Raw genomic sequence first — 20,763 nt, 5'->3', positions numbered from 1 at the left:
CAGACTGGCACTAAATGTACATGTAGGTCAGAGTCAGTCTGTTAATAAAATGTTGTTTCTCCAGCTGCTGGAAAATGAAAGAGATTAGTGCAAGCTAACATCTCCCTATGCTTCAAATTGCTGTCTGGAATCTAAACATGACGGGAAGGGGCGGAGTCACATGACTATACACACGGTGGTGTTTAAGGGGAAAGTACATGAACAACATGATGAACACTAACAGTGTGGAACATGATTAGAACAATTAAATAACCAACATATTAAAATTAGTTTGGTTTGAGGTTCTGAGTTTTGGATTTGATTACTTGTGTCAGGATCCTGATGAGTGCACAGAGCCCAAACGCAAGACACTAGAGAGCCGACGTCAAGTTCAGGATTTTAATCCAAACCAAAAACAAACATTAAAGCTTACAGGTTGCAGAGACTGGTACATCCAAAATGATGAACAGGTAGTTCCAAGAACAGGCAGGACACATGTAAACAGACAAACACCGACCAACTATAACACAGGGATCATAACAGACAAAACCAGAACTAGAACCCAGAGTACCGAGCAGACTAAACCAAAATGATGCAGAGAAAGAACTAGAAGCAAATACTACAACATGAACTAAGGCACAGGACTAGGAACAAAGACATGGAACAAAAACCCAGACTCCCCAACAAGACACACAGACAGGACTGAAACCCAAAACCCAGACACAGAGAAAACAAAATCAAAACACAAAGAAGATATAAAATAATATAATCCAGACAAGCCCAGGACAGGATCGTGACAACTTCATTAACTTATCGCCCAGCCCTAATGCAATTTTTAACATTAAGCCATGCAAATATAACAGTTGTGATATAAAAATGTTTTCACAATGTTTACAGTTCAAAGCAAATATTGTACACTAATTGTAATTTCTTTAGTATCCTCGGTCAAATCATGTAATACTTTGGTGGAGGTCACTGATCAGCGTTCAGGTAACACTGATCCAACTGCTTATTTGTACCATCAATAGTGTCCAATAGATGCCTCTGAGCAGATAATGACAGTATAAGTTCAAATAAACATGCTGATTGTTCTTTAGTAGCTTCGGTCAGATCAAACCATGTAATACTTTGGTGAATTTCTCAAACTATCTTAAATAAAACATTTTACGACTCTGCCTAGATACAAATATTGCTAAAGGTGGGAAAGCGACTCAGTCCTCGCTGTATGAGAATGATGTCCCTGAAAGGGCCATTGATGGAAATCGTGCTAGCAACAGGCAAGAAAAGTCCTGTTCAGTCACACAAAAGGATCAAAATCCATGGTGGAGTCTGGACCTCCTGAAGACGTACAACATCAACACCGTCACAATCACCAACAGAAAAGATTGTTGCCCCCAAAGGCTCAATGGTGCTGAGATCCGCATCGGAAATTCCATCATCGACAACCGCAATGCTAATCCCAGGTAACAGACCTTTGTGTCTTTGATTAGGTTTGAGCATTTAACGTTTGTTGTGTAAGTTAGAGGAAATTAGTGCACTTGAGATCTACATCATTTCCGAACAGTAATATTTCACCATAACATCAACAGTATGTAAATACAACTACTGCTGAGATCTATGCATAACATTCACTTGGTAAAATTATTTTACAAATACTTGTGTTTTCTTATTCATCAGATGTGCAGTGATCTCATCTATCGCTGCTGGGGCCTCACAAACCTTTGTTTGTAATGGAATGGAAGGCCGTTATGTAAACATTGTGATTCCTGGAAGACAAGAATACCTGACACTGTGTGAGGTGGAGGTCACTGGTCAGCCTTCAGGTAACACTGATCCAACTGCTGATTTGTACCATCAATAGTGTCCAATAGATGCCTCTGAGCAGATAATGACAGTATAAGTTCAAATAAACATGCTGATTGTTCTTTAGTAGCTTCGGTCAGATCAAACCATGTAATACTTTGGTGAATTTCTCAAACTATCTTAAATAAAACATTTTACGACTCTGCCTAGATACAAATATTGCTAAAGGTGGGAAAGCGACTCAGTCCTCGCTGTATGAGAATGATGTCCCTGAAAGGGCCATTGATGGAAATCGTGCTAGCAACAGGCAAGAAAAGTCCTGTTCAGTCACACAAAAGGATCAAAATCCATGGTGGAGTCTGGACCTCCTGAAGACGTACAACATCAACACCGTCACAATCACCAACAGAAAAGATTGTTGCCCCCAAAGGCTCAATGGTGCTGAGATCCGCATCGGAAATTCCATCATCGACAACCGCAATGCTAATCCCAGGTAACAGACCTTTGTGTCTTTGATTAGGTTTGAGCATTTAACGTTTGTTGTGTAAGTTAGAGGAAATTAGTGCACTTGAGATCTACATCATTTCCGAACAGTAATATTTCACCATAACATCAACAGTATCTAAATACAACTACTGCTGAGATCTATGCATAACATTCACTTGGTAAAATTATTTTACAAATACTTGTGTTTTCTTATTCATCAGATGTGCAGTGATCTCATCTATCGCTGCTGGGGCCTCACAAACCTTTGTTTGCAATGGAATGGAAGGCCGTTATGTAAACATTGTGATTCCTGGAAGACAAGAATACCTGACACTGTGTGAGGTGGAGGTCACTGGTCAGCCTTCAGGTAACACTGATCCAACTGCTGATTTGTACCATCTATAGTGTCCAATAGATGCCTCTGAGCAGATAATGACAGTATAAGTTCAAATAAACATGCTGATTGTTCTGTAATGGCTTCGGTCAGATCAAATCATGTCATACTAAGTATGAATTTCTCAAACTATCTTAAATAAAACATTTTACGACTCTGCCTAGATACAAATATTGCTAAAGGTGGGAAAGCGACTCAGTCCTCGCTGTTTGAGAATGCTGTCCCTGAAAGGGCCGTTGATGGAAATCGTGCTAGCAACTGGCCGGAGGGTTCCTGTACACACACACAAAAGGATCAAAATCCATGGTGGAGTCTGGACCTCCTGAAAACGTACAACATCAACACCGTCACAATCACCAACAGAAAAGATTGTTGCCCCGAAAGGCTCAATGGTGCTGAGATCCGCATCGGAAATTCCATCATCGACAACCGCAATGCTAATCCCAGGTAACAGACCTTTGTGTCTTTGATTAGGTTTGAGCATTTAACGTTTGTTGTGTAAGTTAGAGGAAATTAGTGCACTTGAGATCTACATCATTTCCAAACAGTAATATTTCACCATAACATCATCAGTATGCAAATACAACTACTGCTGAGATCTATGCATAACATTCACTTGGTAAAATTATTTTACAAATACTTGTGTTTTCTTATTCATCAGATGTGCAGTGATCTCATCTATCGCTGCTGGGGCCTCACAAACCTTTGTTTGCAATGGAATGGAAGGCCGTTATGTAAACATTGTGATTCCTGGAAGACAAGAATACCTGACACTGTGTGAGGTGGAGGTCACTGGTCAGCCTTCAGGTAACACTGATCCAACTGCTGATTTGTACCATCTATAGTGTCCAATAGATGCCTCTGAGCAGATAATGACAGTATAAGTTCAAATAAACATGCTGATTGTTCTGTAATGGCTTCAGTCAGATCAAATCATGTAATACTTTGGTGAATTTCTCAAACTATCTTAAATAAAACATTTTACGACTCTGCCTAGATACAAATATTGCTAAAGGTGGGAAAGCGACTCAGTCCTCGCTGTATGAGAATGATGTCCCTGAAAGGGCCATTGATGGAAATCGTGCTAGCAACAGGCAAGAAAAGTCCTGTTCAGTCACAGGGAGGGATCAAAATCCATGGTGGAGTCTGGACCTCCTGAAGACGTACAACATCAACACCGTCACAATCACCAACAGAAAAGATTGTTGCCCCGAAAGGCTCAATGGTGCTGAGATCCGCATCGGAAATTCCATCATCGACAACCGCAATGCTAATCCCAGGTAACAGACCTTTGTGTCTTTGATTAGGTTTGAGCATTTAACGTTTGTTGTGTAAGTTAGAGGAAATTAGTGCACTTGAGATCTACATCATTTCCGAACAGTAATATTTCACCATAATATCAACAGTATGTAAATACAACTACTGCTGAGATCTATGCATAACATTCACTTGGTAAAATTATTTTACAAATACTTGTGATTTCTTATTCATCAGATGTGCAGTGATCTCATCTATCGCTGCTGGGGCCTCACAAACCTTTTTTTGTAATGGAATGGAAGGCCGTTATGTAAACATTGTGATTCCTGGAAGACAAGAATACCTGACACTGTGTGAGGTGGAAGTCACTGGTCAGCCTTCAGGTAACACTGATCCAACTGCTGATTTGTACCATCTATAGTGTCCAATAGATGCCTCTGAGCAGATAATGACAGTATACGTTCAAATAAACATGCTGATTGTTCTTTAATGGCTTCGGTCAGATCAAATCATGTCATACTAAGTATGAATTTCTCAAACTATCTTAAATAAAACATTTTACGACTCTGCCTAGATACAAATATTGCTAAAGGTGGGAAAGCGACTCAGTCCTCGCTGTATGAGAATGATGTCCCTGAAAGGGCCATTGATGGAAATCGTGCTAGCAACAGGCAAGAAAAGTCCTGTTCAGTCACACAAAAGGATCAAAATCCATGGTGGAGTCTGGACCTCCTGAAGACGTACAACATCAACACCGTCACAATCACCAACAGAAAAGATTGTTGCCCCGAAAGGCTCAATGGTGCTGAGATCCGCATCGGAAATTCCATCATCGACAACCGCAATGCTAATCCCAGGTAACAGACCTTTGTGTCTTTGATTAGGTTTGAGCATTTAACGTTTGTTGTGTAAGTTAGAGGAAATTAGTGCACTTGAGATCTACATCATTTCCGAACAGTAATATTTCACCATAACATCAACAGTATGTAAATACAACTACTGCTGAGATCTATGCATAACATTCACTTGGTAAAATTATTTTACAAATACTTGTGTTTTCTTATTCATCAGATGTGCAGTGATCTCATCTATCGCTGCTGGGGCCTCACAAACCTTTGTTTGTAATGGAATGGAAGGCCGTTATGTAAACATTGTGATTCCTGGAAGACAAGAATACCTGACACTGTGTGAGGTGGAGGTCACTGGTCAGCCTTCAGGTAACACTGATCCAACTGCTGATTTGTACCATCAATAGTGTCCAATAGATGCCTCTGAGCAGATAATGACAGTATACGTTCAAATAAATGTGCTGACAGTTCTTTAATGGCTTCAGTCAGATCAAATCATGTCATACTAAGTATGAATTTCTCAAACTATCTTAAATAAAACATTTTACGACTCTGCCTAGATACAAATATTGCTAAAGGTGGGAAAGCGACTCAGTCCTCGCTGTATGAGAATGCTGTCCCTGAAAGGGCCGTTGATGGAAATCGTGCTAGCAACTGGCCGGAGGGTTCCTGTACACACACACAAAAGGATCAAAATCCATGGTGGAGTCTGGACCTCCTGAAGACGTACAAGATCAACACCGTCACAATCACCAACAGAAAAGATTGTTGCCCCGAAAGGCTCAATGGTGCTGAGATCCGCATCGGAAACTCCCTCACTGACAACGGCAATGCTAATCCCAGGTAACAGACCTTTGTGTCTTTGATTAGGTTTGAGCATTTAACGTTTGTTGTGTAAGTTAGAGGAAATTAGTGCACTTGAGATCTACATCATTTCCGAACAGTAATATTTCACCATAACATCAACAGTATGTAAATACAACTACTGCTGAGATCTATGCATAACATTCACTTGGTAAAATTATTTTACAAATACTTGTGTTTTCTTATTCATCAGATGTGCAGTGATCTCATCTATCGCTGCTGGGGCCTCACAAACCTTTGTTTGTAATGGAATGGAAGGCCGTTATGTAAACATTGTGATTCCTGGAAGACAAGAATACCTGACACTGTGTGAGGTGGAGGTCACTGGTCAGCCTTCAGGTAACACTGATCCAACTGCTGATTTGTACCATCAATAGTGTCCAATAGATGCCTCTGAGCAGATAATGACAGTATAAGTTCAAATAAACATGCTGACTGTTCTTTAGTAGCTTCGGTCAGATCAAACCATGTAATACTAAGTATGAATTTCTCAAACAATTTTAAATAAAACATTTTACGACTCTGCCTAGATACAAATATTGCTAAAGGTGGGAAAGCGACTCAGTCCTCGCTGTATGGGAATGATGTCCCTGAAAGGGCCATTGATGGAAATCGTGCTAGCAACAGGCAAGAAAAGTCCTGTTCAGTCACACAAAAGGATCAAAATCCATGGTGGAGTCTGGACCTCCTGAAGACGTACAACATCAACACCGTCACAATCACCAACAGAAAAGATTGTTGCCCCGAAAGGCTCAATGGTGCTGAGATCCGCATCGGAAATTCCCTCACTGACAACGGCAATGCTAATCCCAGGTAACAGACCTTTGTGTCTTTGATTAGGTTTGAGCATTTAACGTTTGTTGTGTAAGTTAGAGGAAATTAGTGCACTTGAGATCTACATCATTTCCGAACAGTAATATTTCACCATAACTTCAACAGTATGTAGATACAACTACTGCTGAGATCTATGCATAACATTCACTTGGTAAAATTATTTTACAAATACTTGTGTTTTCTTATTCATCAGATGTGCAGTGATCTCATCTATCGCTGCTGGGGCCTCACAAACCTTTGTTTGCAATGGAATGGAAGGCCGTTATGTAAACATTGTGATTCCTGGAAGACAAGAATACCTGACACTGTGTGAGGTGGAGGTCACTGGTCAGCCTTCAGGTAACACTGATCCAACTGCTGATTTGTACCATCTATAGTGTCCAATAGATGCCTCTGAGCAGATAATGACAGTATAAGTTCAAATAAACATGCTGATTGTTCTTTAGTAGCTTCGGTCAGATCAAACCATGTAATACTAAGTATGAATTTCTCAAACAATTTTAAATAAAACATTTTACGACTCTGCCTAGATACAAATATTGCTAAAGGTGGGAAAGCGACTCAGTCCTCGCTGTATGGGAATGATGTCCCTGAAAGGGCCATTGATGGAAATCGTGCTAGCAACAGGCAAGAAAAGTCCTGTTCAGTCACACAGAGGGATCAAAATCCATGGTGGAGTCTGGACCTCCTGAAAACGTACAAGATCAACACCGTCACAATCACCAACAGAAAAGATTGTTGCCCCGAAAGGCTCAATGGTGCTGAGATCCGCATCGGAAATTCCATCATCGACAACCGCAATGCTAATCCCAGGTAACAGACCTTTGTGTCTTTGATTAGGTTTGAGCATTTAACGTTTGTTGTGTAAGTTAGAGGAAATTAGTGCACTTGAGATCTACATCATTTCCGAACAGTAATATTTCACCATAACTTCAACAGTATGTAGATACAACTACTGCTGAGATCTATGCATAACATTCACTTGGTAAAATTATTTTACAAATACTTGTGTTTTCTTATTCATCAGATGTGCAGTGATCTCATCTATCGCTGCTGGGGCCTCACAAACCTTTGTTTGTAATGGAATGGAAGGACGTTATGTAAACATTGTGATTCCTGGAAGACAAGAATACCTGACACTGTGTGAGGTGGAGGTCACTGGTCAGCCTTCGGATCCAGTTTAATTTAAAGCCAATTAATTCAATGTTTCTGCTTCTTTTCCTTCAATAAAGTGTGTTTACTTGTCAATGATCTGTGCGTCTATGTTTACAGATATGCTGGTAGGTTACAAAGAGATTTTGTTGCTTTACACCAGAAATGTTGTGTTTTTCACACAGCAGACGAACAGTAAAAAGTCATTAATGAACAAACAAGCAGATGATTGGGGTGGCAGGGATGGTGGGGGCAGGTGGCAGGCAGGCTGAAGTAGGTGCAATATGGACTGATCTGGATTTACAAGAGTGTACACAGTTGTTTTAGGTCCCCTTACACAAGAATGGAAAGAGTACTGGACTATTTTACAAGTACTTTTACTTCAAGTACATTTTACTCATGTACAAGTAAAATTTCTTCTGTAATAATGTATTTACATAAAAGTGAAGAAATAGGTCAGTGAACATGTATTCTGAGTCATTGTTACTGCATTACAATTTGAAAAGGTTATGTCTGTGTACATGGTAGAGGCCATTGTCCTGTCCATGGTTCAAGTAATGTACCACGGTCCTGCCATTGTACAGAAATTGTACCTCAGATTGTTCCCGGTTTGAGGCTGGTCTGAACAGATCATCTGCCCAGCTGATCCTGTAGTGTGAGGCATTTACATATATTATCTTAATGTTACGTTACGTTACGTCAAAAATGATTGTTACACACTCACCTTTAAGATAATTCTTGTAATTTCATTCAACCACCAATGTAAATTGTTTTCTTAGATTTTTATCTTTGTCTTTCTCTCCACATACAACTCACCATCTCCTTTTTCTCTCACTCCCTCGTATTGCTTAGTTTTTCCAATGTACACTGAACAAAATGATAAATGCAACACTTTTCTCTTTTCCCCCATTCATCATGAGCTGAACTCAAAGATCTAAGACTTTCTCTGTGTACACAAAAGGCCTATTTCTCTCAAATATTGTTCACAAATCTGTGTTAGTGAGCACTTCTCCTTGCCAAGGTAATCCATCCACCTCACAGGCGTGGCATATCAAGATGCTGATCAGACAGCATGGGTATTGCATAAGTGTGCCTTAGGCTGGCCACAATAAAAGGCCACTCAAATGGTTTCAGAAGCTAAAAGTTTAATTCTGTTTCCTCTGCAGAGTCCCACGAGATTTGCTGTGACTTTACTGTGCTCATAGACACGTTTAAAATGACTGACAGCAGCCTTTCTAATCATGAAAGGAAATCATTAGAGAAAACATTCATACAGCAGCAGCCTACTAAATAAAGAAATCACCTGGAAAGCTACATACATGAAAATTCAAATTTTGTCAGAGACGATCTGTGCATCACAGCAATGCAGCTGCTATAATCGTGGCTAAACAGCTGCTGACATCAACTTAATAGGCCGTAATGTCAACCACAGCATTCAGCAGTGATCTGCTGTTTTTATATTAGTGCTCACTATGTAGTCTAAGCGTTTCATTCCACCTGCATAGTCCTGTGATCAGTGTTGGGAAGGTTACTTTCTAAATGTAATAGGTTAATAGGCCTACTTTCTGAAACGGAAAACTCGGATTTTGACAGCTCAGAGTTCGTCAACCCAGAGTTCAGGTTTACACTTGAAGGCCTTGATGAACTTGTAGGCCTATTTACTTATTTACAATTTATGTTACTTTATACTTCAGAGGGAAATGTACTTTTTTACTGCACTAGATTCATCAGACAGATAAAGTTTCTTTGATCTTAAATTTTTTCAAATAGTTTCCAAACATTTGGTCAAAGTTACAAATGTTTGTTGGGAGGAGCAACTGAGGCTGATACTATGCTTTTCTGTTAAACACACTTTAATCCTTGTTAACAACCAGAGAAGAGACGAACAAGAAACATCACAGTGTTACATTTATAATCCTGTTATTGTCCTTTTATAGCTGATGTGTCTGTTTACTGTGTTCACAGGAGCATCTCCAGAGCCGTCTGTTATAATACTTGATCAAACGAAGGACTGGGTCCTGCTGCAGTGTGCCACAGGTCTCAGAAAGAGGAGGCAGCTTCTACATCATCCTCCAAACTACTGTGATGAAGACCGACCGCTATCGTGTAGCCACACAGGAGGAGATCAAACCAACCAATCAGAACACTGGCACTGTACACTGAAAACTGTAGCTTCAGTTTGTTGAACAATGGCTAACAGTAGCCTCAGTTTGTTTAAATATTAGAACACTGGCTTACTGCAGCCTCGTGTATCAGAAAACTGTCTAACTGTAGTCTCATGTATCAGAAAACTGTCTAACTGTAGTCTCATGTATCAGAACACTGACTAAATGTAGCTCCAGTTTGCATAAATATTAGAACACTGGCTAACTGTAGCCTCATGTGTATTTATCAAAATACTGACTAACTGTAGCTTCAGTTTGTTTACTGCTGTCAGTGTTCTGACATTTATACAAACTGAGGCTACAGTTAGACAGTGTTCTGATACATGAGGCTTCAGTTATCCAATGTTCTGATACATGATACGACAGTTAGCCAGTGTTCTAATATTTATACAAACTGGAGCTACAGTTACCCAGTGTCCTGATACATGAGGCTGCAGTTAGCCAGTGTTCTGATATGTAAACAAACTGGAGCTACAGTTACCCAGTGTCCTGATACATGAGGCTGCAGTTAGCCAGTGTTCTGACATGTAAACAAACTGGAGCTACAGTTACCCAGTGTCCTGATACATGAGGCTGCATTGTCAAGTTTCCCTATGATACAACAGTAATGTAGAAGTTAGACTTATACTACACTTTCTTATATTCATAAAAACTGGAACTACAGTTAGCCAGTGTTCGCATACTTGTACAAACTTAGGCGATAGCAATGTTCAAACATTTATTTAAACTGAGGCTACAGTTAGCCAGTGTTCTGATATGTAAACACACTGGAGCTACAGTTACTCAGTGTTCTGATACATGAGACTACAGTTAGCCAGTGTTTGGATACACAAGGCTACATTTAATCAGTGTTCTAATATACAAACTGGAGCTACAGTTAGCCAGTGTTCTGATATGTAAACAAACTGGGGCTATAGTCAGTGTTCTGAAACATGAGACTACAGTTAGCCAGTGTACTAATATTTATACAAACTGAGGCTACAGTTAGCCAGTGTTAGAATATGTAAACAAACTGGAGGTACAGTTAGCCAGTGTTCTGAAACATGAGACTACAGTTAGCCAGCATTTAAATATTTATACAAACTGAAGCTACAGTTACCCAGTGTTCTAACATTTAAACAAACTGGACCTACAGTTAGTCAGTGTTCTGATACATGCGACTACAGTTAGCCAGTGTTCTGAGACATGAGGCTACAGTTATCCAATGTTCTGATACATGAGGCTACATTAAGTCAATGTTCTGATATGTAAACAAAACTGAGGCAACATTTAGCCAGTGTTTCACAAACTGAACCTACAGTGTTCACTGTACAGTGCCAGTGTACATGAGACTACAGTTAGCCAGTGTTGTGATATGTAAACAAACGGGAGCTACAGTTAGCCAGTGTTCTGAAACATGAGACTACAGATAGCAAGCGTTTAAATATTTATACAAACTGAAGCTACAGTTAGCAGTGTTCTGATACATGAGGCTACAGTTATCCAATGTTCTGATACACAAGGCTACATTAAGTCAGTGTTCTGATATGTAAACAAACTGGAGCTACAGTTACTCAGTGTTCTGATACATGATACGACAGTTAGCCAGTGTTCTAATATTTATACAAACTGGAGGTACAGTTAGCCAGTGTTCTAATATCTAAACAAACTGGAGCTACAGTTACCCAGTGTTCTGATATTTAAACATACTGGACCTACAGTTAGTCAGTGTTCTGATACACAAGGCTACATTTAGTCAGTGTTCTGACATTTATACAAACTGAGGCTACAGTTAGACAGTGTTCTGATACATGAGGCTTCAGTTATCCAATGTTCTGATACATGATACGACAGTTAGCCAGTGTTCTAATATTTATACAAACTGGAGCTACAGTTACCCAGTGTCCTGATACATGAGGCTGCAGTTAGCCAGTGTTCTGATATGTAAACAAACTGGAGCTACAGTTACCCAGTGTCCTGATACATGAGGCTGCAGTTAGCCAGTGTTCTGACATGTAAACAAACTGGAGCTACAGTTACCCAGTGTCCTGATACATGAGGCTGCAGTTAGCCAGTGTTCTGACATGTAAACAAACTGAAGCTACAGTTAGTCAGTATTTTGATAAATACACATGAGGCTACAGTTAGCCAGTGTTCTAATATTTATGCAAACTGGAGCTACATTTAGTCAGTGTTCTGATACATCAGACTACAGTTAGACAGTTTTCTGATACATGAGACTACAGTTAGACAGTTTTCTGATACACGAGGCTGCAGTAAGCCAGTGTTCTAATATTTAAACAAACTGAGGCTACTGTTAGCCATTGTTCAACAAACTGAAGCTACAGTTTTCAGTGTACAGTGCCAGTGTTCTGATATATGAGACTCCAGTTATCGAGTGTTGTGATACATGAGACTACAGTTAGCCAGTGTTCTGATATGTAAACAAACTGGAGCTACATTTAGTCAGTGTTCTGATACATGAGACTACAGTTAGCCAGTCTATAAAATGTAAAGTAACACATGCATAACATGGCATTCAATTTACTACATTTTTTTTACAGATAACTTTAGCACCACTTTATAATTATTTCGAATTTGGTATATTAAAAACCTAAATATTTTTGTCTTGTATGCACTAATATTTTTGCTGAAACACTATTTAAACATTGCAATGATAACATTTCCACTGAATGGTGAGGGGGATACCATTGGGAGAAACACCTTTCCTGACATTTGCGGTCCCCACTTTACCTGTGAAAACTCTTTTTATTACATTTTTGGTCTCCACTTTACCTATAAACACACATTTCCTGACATTTGCGGTCCCCACTTTACCTATGCCCATCCCCCACCCGCTTCATGGTTACAGAGTTTCAGCTGCTGGCAGTTAGTAGCAACAAGCAGCAGCACAGACAGAGTTAGTTAGTCAGTGTTCTGATATACAAGGCTCAAGTTAGCCAGTGTGCTGATACATGAAACTACAGTTAGTCTGTGTATAAAATGGAAATTAACACATGCATAGCATGGCATTCAACTTACTACATTTGTTTTTACAGATGATAACATCAGCACCGCTTTGTAGAATTTAGGATATTAAAAACCTAAATATTTTTGTCTTGGATGCACTAATATTTTTGCTGAAACACTATTTAAACATTGCAATGATAACATTTCCACTGAATGGTGAAGGGGATACCACTGGGAGAAACACACCTTTCCTGACATTTGCGGTCACCACTTTACCTATGAAAACTCTTTTCATTAAATTTTTGGTCTCCACTTTACCTATAAACACACATTTCCTGACATTTGCGGTCCCCACTTTACCTATGCCCATCCCCCACCCGCTTCATGGTTACAGAATTTCAGCTGCTGGCAGTTAGTAACAACAAGCAGCAGCACAGACAGAGTTAGTCAGTGTTCTGATATACAAGGCTCAAGTTAGCCAGTGTGCTGATACATGAAACTACAGTTAGTCTGTGTATAAAATGTAAATTAACACATGCATAGCATGGCATTCAACTTACTACATTTGTTTTTACAGATGATAACGTCAGCACCGCTTTGTAGAATTTAGGGTATTAAAAACCTAAATAATTTTCTCTTGGATGCACTAATATTTTTGGTGAAACACTATTTTAGCAATGCAATGATAAAATTTCCACTAAATGGCAATGAAGGTACCTTTGGGAGGAACACACTTTTCCTGACATTTGCTGTCCCCACTTTACCTATGAAAACTCCTTTCATTACATTTTTGGTCTCCACTTTACCTTTAAACACACATTTCATGACATTTGCGGTCCCCACTTTACTTAAGCCCATCCCCCACCCTCTTAGTGGTTACAGAGTTTCAGCTGCTGGCAGTTAGTAGCAACAAGCAGCAGCACAGACAGAGTTAGTTATTCAGTGTTCTGATACAAAAGGCTACAGTCAGACAGTGTTCTGAGATAATACAATCTGAGTTTACAGGTTTCAGTGTTTGATTACATGAGCATGCAGTTAGCCAGTGTATAAAATGCTAAATTAACAAATGCACAACGTGGTATTCAACTAACTACATTTTTTTTTTACAGATGATAACATCAGCACCACTTTATAATAATTTAGAATTTAGGATCATAAAAACCTAAATATTTTTCTCTTGGATGCACTAATATTTTTGGTGAAACACTATTTTAGCGATGCAATGATAAAATTTCCACTAAATGGCAAGGGAGGAACCTTTGGGAGGAACACACTTTTCCTGACAGTTGCAGTCCCCACTTTACCTATGAACACACATTTCCTGACATTTGCGGTCCCCACTTTACCTATGAACACACATTTCCTGACATTTACGGTCCCCACTTTACCTATGCCCATCCCCCACCTGCCTCACAGTCACGGAGTTTCAGCTGCTGGCAGTCAGTAGCAGCATGTGGCAGCACAAACAGTAAGAGCTCAGCACAGACAGAAGGAGGTGACGGACAACTGATGGCCAAAAGGAGAACAAATGAAAACCGAAGTAAGTACATGAAACTGTTTTAGTAATTAAAACCTCACTCATTTTTATATTAATATGAGTTGCTAATGCTAACATGACCTAGCTATAAAATTGTCAGCAAATTGTACAATTTTAAACTGGAGTTTCAGCATGAGGAATGTTAAATGAGCCTTTGTATCCTGCAGCAGATATCAGTAGCTAGTGTTAGCTTCCAATGTTCTGTATTTTAATAGAAAGAGTTCTTAAATTAACTACAGGCCCAATGCTTTACAAACCTAAACAAGTTGAAGCTAAGTTGTAGTTAGAACATACTGTGGTTAAAACATTTTTTTTATCTTAATAAAGAAAATAATGAATTACTATTGATAGTATCAATACTAGTAACAGTTAATCTTATTGGTTCCTTTTCGCTACTAAAGAATTGTATTTTTTTAAAAGATACTATTTAAAAAATAATACATTCAGTAAAGGATTCTAGAGCAACAGTGAAGTCTCTTTAAACTCAAAAGTATCTCATTGGATACAAATCTTAAAATACTGTGTTTATAATGAAGACATGCCTGCAGGTACTGCTGAGAGAGAAAGGGTGCTGGTTTGGGAGGGAGAGCTACCTCAGCCAGTGGCTAAATTTACAAGAATTTGAAGATACAATCTAGGTTAAAAAGGTTCGCTACACATGGGCAGCTTTTGTTTTAGCCTGTTTTATAACACTTTGATGTTAGCCTAACCAGCACACATGTTTGTGGAAAACCTACTGGCAATGGATGAGAAAATATCACTTCTCATGTTTATGCTTGTTAAACGGGTATTTTGATAAACTACTATAATTGACTTTTCACTTGTGAAACTTTTATTGCACTTTACACAAGATGCAAGATTTTAAATTGGGTTACATGGCTTTCAAGGTGACAAGTGCTGTATCATTATATGTGACAATATCATATGTTCTTCATGAAGCTCATGTTCTGCAGAAATTGTAATACATGGGTCCTCTGTTGTTTAGAACTCAGAAAGTCCAAACCAAGAGGGGGAAACCAGACTTCCGTCTGGGTTGCTTGCAGCTTCCAAGATTTTGGCAAGTGTCAAACAAGCATATGCTTGTTCCAAATGATAGGCCTAATAATATATTTTTTAGCTAATGGTTCACCCTGTTATTATCTTTCTATTGTTTGTGCATTTGGAACCACAAGCATAGATCTACCCGTGATTTCTGCTGCTCCATAGTTTTTTCATAATCTGCATGTTTGTGTCAGAGTGAGGTAAGCTCTCATGGATCCAACATGCAGAAAACCAACAGACACGATCCCAATCATACATTCAACGCAATGTAGTTAGCATGCACCTTAAGTCAATATATTAATTTGTATAGATGTAGACTTTTAAGCACCCTGAACATACAATGCCAAATCATTTCTTCCTTGCTTATGTTTGAAGAACAGCCTGTGCTTATAAACTCTTGTGGTGTGGAGAAAAGGTATACGCAGTGAACATATGATTGGGACGATGTCTGCTTGTTTTTCTGTGTTTTGGAACACATAAGTTTGGACTTGGTGCTGTTTATTGTTCCCTTATACAACGACAATACAATACAAAATACTTTGCCTAAAACTCGAGTGAAGTCCTTGAAAATGGAAAAAAGTCCCCTAAAAAGTACTTGAAAGTCATTTTTTAATGTCTGTATGAACACTGTAGGAAACAAGTCCCCTTTCAATTGTACACCAACTGCTGAAATGTGTGGGTGGAGCCAATCATCTGGGCTCTAACTCAGCTGGCTGGAGTCTCTCAATTAAATGACGGGGCTGCTGCATGAGGTAGCAAATCAACTTTAGGCTAGTCTAACATCTCATCGCATAAATTATTATATTACTGATTCTTACTGATTTTGCGAGCTTCTGGTTGTTTGATAGGGTTTTAGTTACGTGTTTTCACTGTTAGACATGTTTGTAGTGGACTGGACTTTACCAACTATAAAATGTGTGGTGCAGCAGTTAATTCTGGTCTCAAGTGCTAAAGGTTGTGGAATCAAATCTTTCTTTTTTAACAATAATTTAAAAAAATTAAATGGAGTTTATTTTTTTAGTGTTGTAAATGAAGATAGTAAAATTCAGTTTCAAACTATACCACTATTAACATTAGAAAATATTGTTATAATATAATGACTCAACTGTGCACTAAGCTAATTTATAATGGGAGGTTATTTAGTTTGTGGAAATGCCAAAAAAGTAATAATTAAGATCTAACAGTGTTCTGCACTGAAGTTCAGAACTGCACTAAGCATTTGGAAAGTATGGAGTCCAGTCTACTACTTGCAGACACTTGTAACAATGACCACACACAGCAACTGACCACAATACTAAACTCGATAAACGAACTAGAAAGAGGTAAAATCAGGAGGATTTGCTGCTTCATGCAGCAGCTTTGCCAAGCAGTCTAGAGACTCTAGCAAACTGAGGTTAGGCCCAGTTGACTTGCTCCATCCACACTGATTGACAGCCTAATTTGCCTACTGAGTCATTATTTTTTTGATAAATTATAGAACATTGGTTGATGATTTTTTGTAGATTGGTAACAATACAGTGGTTGGAGTATTTGCAGCACATTGGTTATAATACATTTAACATGCGCTGCATCACAATCACCAAGTTTCACATTTTATTTCTGGTCTTCCACAATGACAACCTACAGCTTTTTCATTATATAAACTATTTATTCTTCTGATAGGAACCCCAACATCCAACAGAGGACAGCGGACCTTTCATGAGCCTGGCAGTGTTGAACCTGCTACCACAGGTATCCTACTGACTGAGGCCATTACACTTGATATCAAATGCCGTTTTTGTCCATTACCTTTTTTTCACAGCTACACAGACACTGTGTAACATTATATCCAATGTTAAAATAGGTAGTACTAAAGTAAAACAATCAGTGCTTTTATGTGTGTCTTTTTTTTCTCAATCACCTATATGCAATGCATTCAAGATGCAAGATTTAGAATTGGGTTGCTTGAATTTCAAGGTGACAAGTTTGCTATACCACATGTTCTTCATAAAGCTCATGTTCTGGAGAAATTGCAATGCATGGGTCCTCTGTCTGTTGTTTAGAACTCAGAAAGTCCAAACCAAGAGGGGGAAACCTCGTCAGAAATTGCTTTCAGCTTTGAAGATTTCAGCTTGCTTTCAGCTTCGAAGATTTTGGTAAGTGTCATATGACAGGCCTAATAATAGTTTCCTTATACTGTACTTAGACTATTCTATACAAAAATACTTTGTTTAAAACTTTGCAAATAAATGATTTGCTTTGAGTGAAGTCCTTGAAGATGTAAAAAAGAAAGTCAATTTGTAATGTCTGTATGAACCCTGTAGGAAATAAGTCTTAGTAGTCTTAGAAGTTACAAATGTGGTAATAATTCTGCCAATACATTATATTGTTTTCCCCCATAGGAAATAAGCATAGATGACCTTGAGAGCAACACCCCTATGAGAGATATGCACCCCTGAAAGTTATCACACTGGTGCTGGTATTGATCTAGATGTGCCACCCCTGCAAAGAACTGACAGCATACTTGTAAGTTTGCATATTAAAACTCTTTAAAAAACTTATTGACATATTAAAATTTTTTGACAATAACAAACATTTCTAAAATGTCCAGTCAAGTCAATTAACATTAAGTCCAAATAATCCTTCGATAGCCCTCTATTAACCATAGCCTTACGTGAACCCTGTATGGCACACAAAGGTTGATTTAGGTTCAGTGCGATTCAGGGTTTAATGGGGTCTCATGGACAATGTATGATTTTCATACTTGTTTAATGTTTTCTGGAGATAATTTAGCTACAAGTGTCTTGTATATTTTATTTCCAGCTCACCAAATACCTGGAATCGATCTCCAAGGTCTCTCATGTATCAGAAGACTCTCTGAGCTGCATTAAAAGCAGTGGAGATGAATATATTCCATCAGAAGACTTAGGACTTGGTAACAGTTTGGAGGAAACTTGCGATCTTACCAGCAAGGTTCCAGTGATGAAACTGAAGAAACGGAAGCAGTCACACAGAACTAACAGACGAAAGAATGTGACCAGTACTTCTTCAGATAAAGATGCCGAGAAAGCAGAAAGGGAAAACTCTGATGACACAAACCTTGGAAATATTACAGTAATGAAGCATCAAACAAGGAAAAATGGTGCCAGAGTTTACAGTAAAAGGCATTATTGTCTGTACTGTCCCAAGTACTGCTGTAAAATGGCGAGGCACTTAGTAGGCAAACACAGCAATGAAACAGCTGTAGCACAAGCAATGACTTTTCCTTTAAACTCAAAGGAACGAAAATTGCATTTTGAACACATAAGAAACAAAGTGACTACATGCACTGCCCAAACTGTGACGCTTTTCTTAAAAGAAAATCATTATGTAGGCACATCTCCAAGTGCGAGCTTGCACAAATATGCAGCACAACAAAGCCAGGCCAAAGTCGGATCCAGCCAACCACTGATGAGTTTGGTGATAACATTGCACCCATAGGTATCCCACAGACTCGCATACACTACTTTCCATTCTATCCTTGTCTTTATAAACACTGAGATAATATATATTTTTGTTATTTTAACAGGGTCATCAACACCTAAGAGAAGGTTACAAACTTTTGAGACTGACAGTGATGACCCTAAACCAGGTTTTTCAAACAAAATGCAATCCTTGCTATTTGTTAGTTATCTGCTTGTATGTCAAGCACTGTGAAGTCTCTTCATATACTCTGACAAGACAGTGAGCTACTTTTAAAGTGACCGCAGCTCTATACAGCCAAATGTATTCAGTTAAATCCACTTCAAAACATGTGCAGATCTGAAGATAAGCATGCTAATGCACTACTGACCAACTGCAGGTAACATCAAGTTTTTAGTCTCACTAAGAGATAACTCCTCTGTTTAAGTCCATACTCAGCAGTGCCTCTAGTGGATCAAGCAAAGATTTTAACGACTCATTCACACACGTCGTTCTTAACACTCCCCTATAGAGTGAATGGCTTGCAGCCCCAGGGAGTCTATCAGACTGTAGAGGGGCTATTATACAAGCTACTCAGTAAAGAAAGCTGTCACTTGAAACACAATTTCTTAATTTTTTCTAACAAAATATACAGGCTGAGTTTTAGTGGATGTCTTGTGTTTTAAGATCAACATGTATTAAAATACAGGGCTACACTGAAGGCCTGGAGAATTTTAGATTCTAAATAAGGGAACAAAAATAGAAAAACAGCCAGGGTAGAATTATAAATAAAATGGTCAGTATAAAGATACTTTTATGGTTTTAATTCATTATAAAAAATGAATGAATTAATAAAAAATTATTTGACATTTGTTATCTAGAGATTTTAACTTGTTCAGTCGCAAAATACTAACCTGACCAGATTTCACAAGCACTGGACATCAATACTTTTTTTCCCCCCATTATATTTGTGTGCTTAGTCTACACTTAAAGATATGCATTTCATTTATTGATTTGAATTACAGAAAAAGGGACCACACTTGTACTGTGTGGAACGACAGGAGTCCACTGTTCGCTTGTAGATGATGACACAAGTTCCCTCTTAGATAGCATGGAGCGATAATCACACTCCAACTTGTGTGAAAATAATAAATAAGCAAATTTAGTCATACTTTTGAGACAAAATAAACTAACTAAATAGTCTCTTTATTTTCTATACATTCTTTTGAAACAAAATATAAAGGCTGAGTTTTAGTGGATGTCTTGTGTTTTAAGATCAACATGTATTAAAATAAAGGGCTACACTGAAGGCCTGGAGAGTAAAATGGATTTTAGATTCCAAAAAAAGGAACAAAAATAGAAAAACAACCAGAGTTGAATTATAAATTAAATGATTAGAGGTAAGATACTTTCTATTCAGTTTTAATTAATTGTTAAAAAGTATTTCACATCAGACTTTGACTACAGCTTTAAACTTGTTCAGTCCTAAAACACTAAACTGACCAGTTTTCACAACCACTGAATGTCAATACATTTTGTCATCATATCTATGTGCTTAGTCTACACTTACAGAAATGCATTTTATTTATTGATTTGAATTACAGAAAAAGGACCACACTTGTACTGTGTGGAACGACAGGAGTCCACTGTTCTCTTGTACATGATGACACAAGTTCCCTCTTAGATAGCATGGAGCGATAATCACACTCCAACTTGTGTGAAAATAATAAATAAGCAAATTTAGTCATACTTTTGAGACAAAATAAACTAACTAAATAGTCTCTTTATTTTCTATACATTCTTTTGAAACAAAATATAAAGGCTGAGTTTTAGTGGATGTCTTGTGTTTTAAGATCAACATGTATTAAAATAAAGGGCTACACTGAAGGCCTGGAGAGTAAAATGGATTTTAGATTCCAAAAAAAGGAACAAAAATAGAAAAACAACCAGAGTTGAATTATAAATTAAATGATTAGAGGTAAGATACTTTCTATTCAGTTTTAATTAATTGTTAAAAAGTATTTCACATCAGAC

General features: G+C 38.2%; 1 protein-coding gene across 6 annotated transcripts in view; it reads left to right on the top strand.

Moving 5' to 3' along the window:
• Positions 1-20,763, top strand: part of LOC119886057 — a 54,319-nt gene that overhangs the window by 3,063 nt on the left and 30,493 nt on the right. The window contains exons 3-19 of one of the 6 annotated variants that reach the window (XM_038696542.1): positions 916-969; positions 1,160-1,442; positions 1,657-1,802; positions 1,993-2,275; positions 2,490-2,635; positions 2,827-3,109; positions 3,324-3,469; positions 3,660-3,942; positions 4,157-4,302; positions 4,494-4,776; positions 4,991-5,136; positions 5,328-5,610; positions 5,825-5,970; positions 6,162-6,444; positions 6,659-6,804; positions 6,996-7,278; positions 7,493-7,713. In XM_038696542.1, coding sequence (XP_038552470.1) covers positions 916-969; positions 1,160-1,442; positions 1,657-1,802; positions 1,993-2,275; positions 2,490-2,635; positions 2,827-3,109; positions 3,324-3,469; positions 3,660-3,942; positions 4,157-4,302; positions 4,494-4,776; positions 4,991-5,136; positions 5,328-5,610; positions 5,825-5,970; positions 6,162-6,444; positions 6,659-6,804; positions 6,996-7,278; positions 7,493-7,649 — 3,497 coding nt within the window. In that variant the 3' untranslated portion in view covers positions 7,650-7,713. Of the gene's footprint in view, positions 1-915; positions 970-1,159; positions 1,443-1,656; positions 1,803-1,992; positions 2,276-2,489; positions 2,636-2,826; positions 3,110-3,323; positions 3,470-3,659; positions 3,943-4,156; positions 4,303-4,493; positions 4,777-4,990; positions 5,137-5,327; positions 5,611-5,824; positions 5,971-6,161; positions 6,445-6,658; positions 6,805-6,995; positions 7,279-7,492; positions 7,714-20,763 lie in introns of those variants that run through there. The other 5 variants (XM_038696545.1, XM_038696539.1, XM_038696541.1 and 2 more) reach the window with 5 other exon arrangements.

Source organism: Micropterus salmoides, unplaced genomic scaffold (genome assembly GCF_014851395.1).
Source record: "Micropterus salmoides isolate LMB-PRFRI ecotype aquatic unplaced genomic scaffold, ASM1485139v1 Ms_hic_scaffold_4, whole genome shotgun sequence".
Taxonomy (NCBI): domain Eukaryota; kingdom Metazoa; phylum Chordata; class Actinopteri; order Centrarchiformes; family Centrarchidae; genus Micropterus; species Micropterus salmoides.
This window is presented reverse-complemented; position numbering and strand designations above follow the sequence as displayed.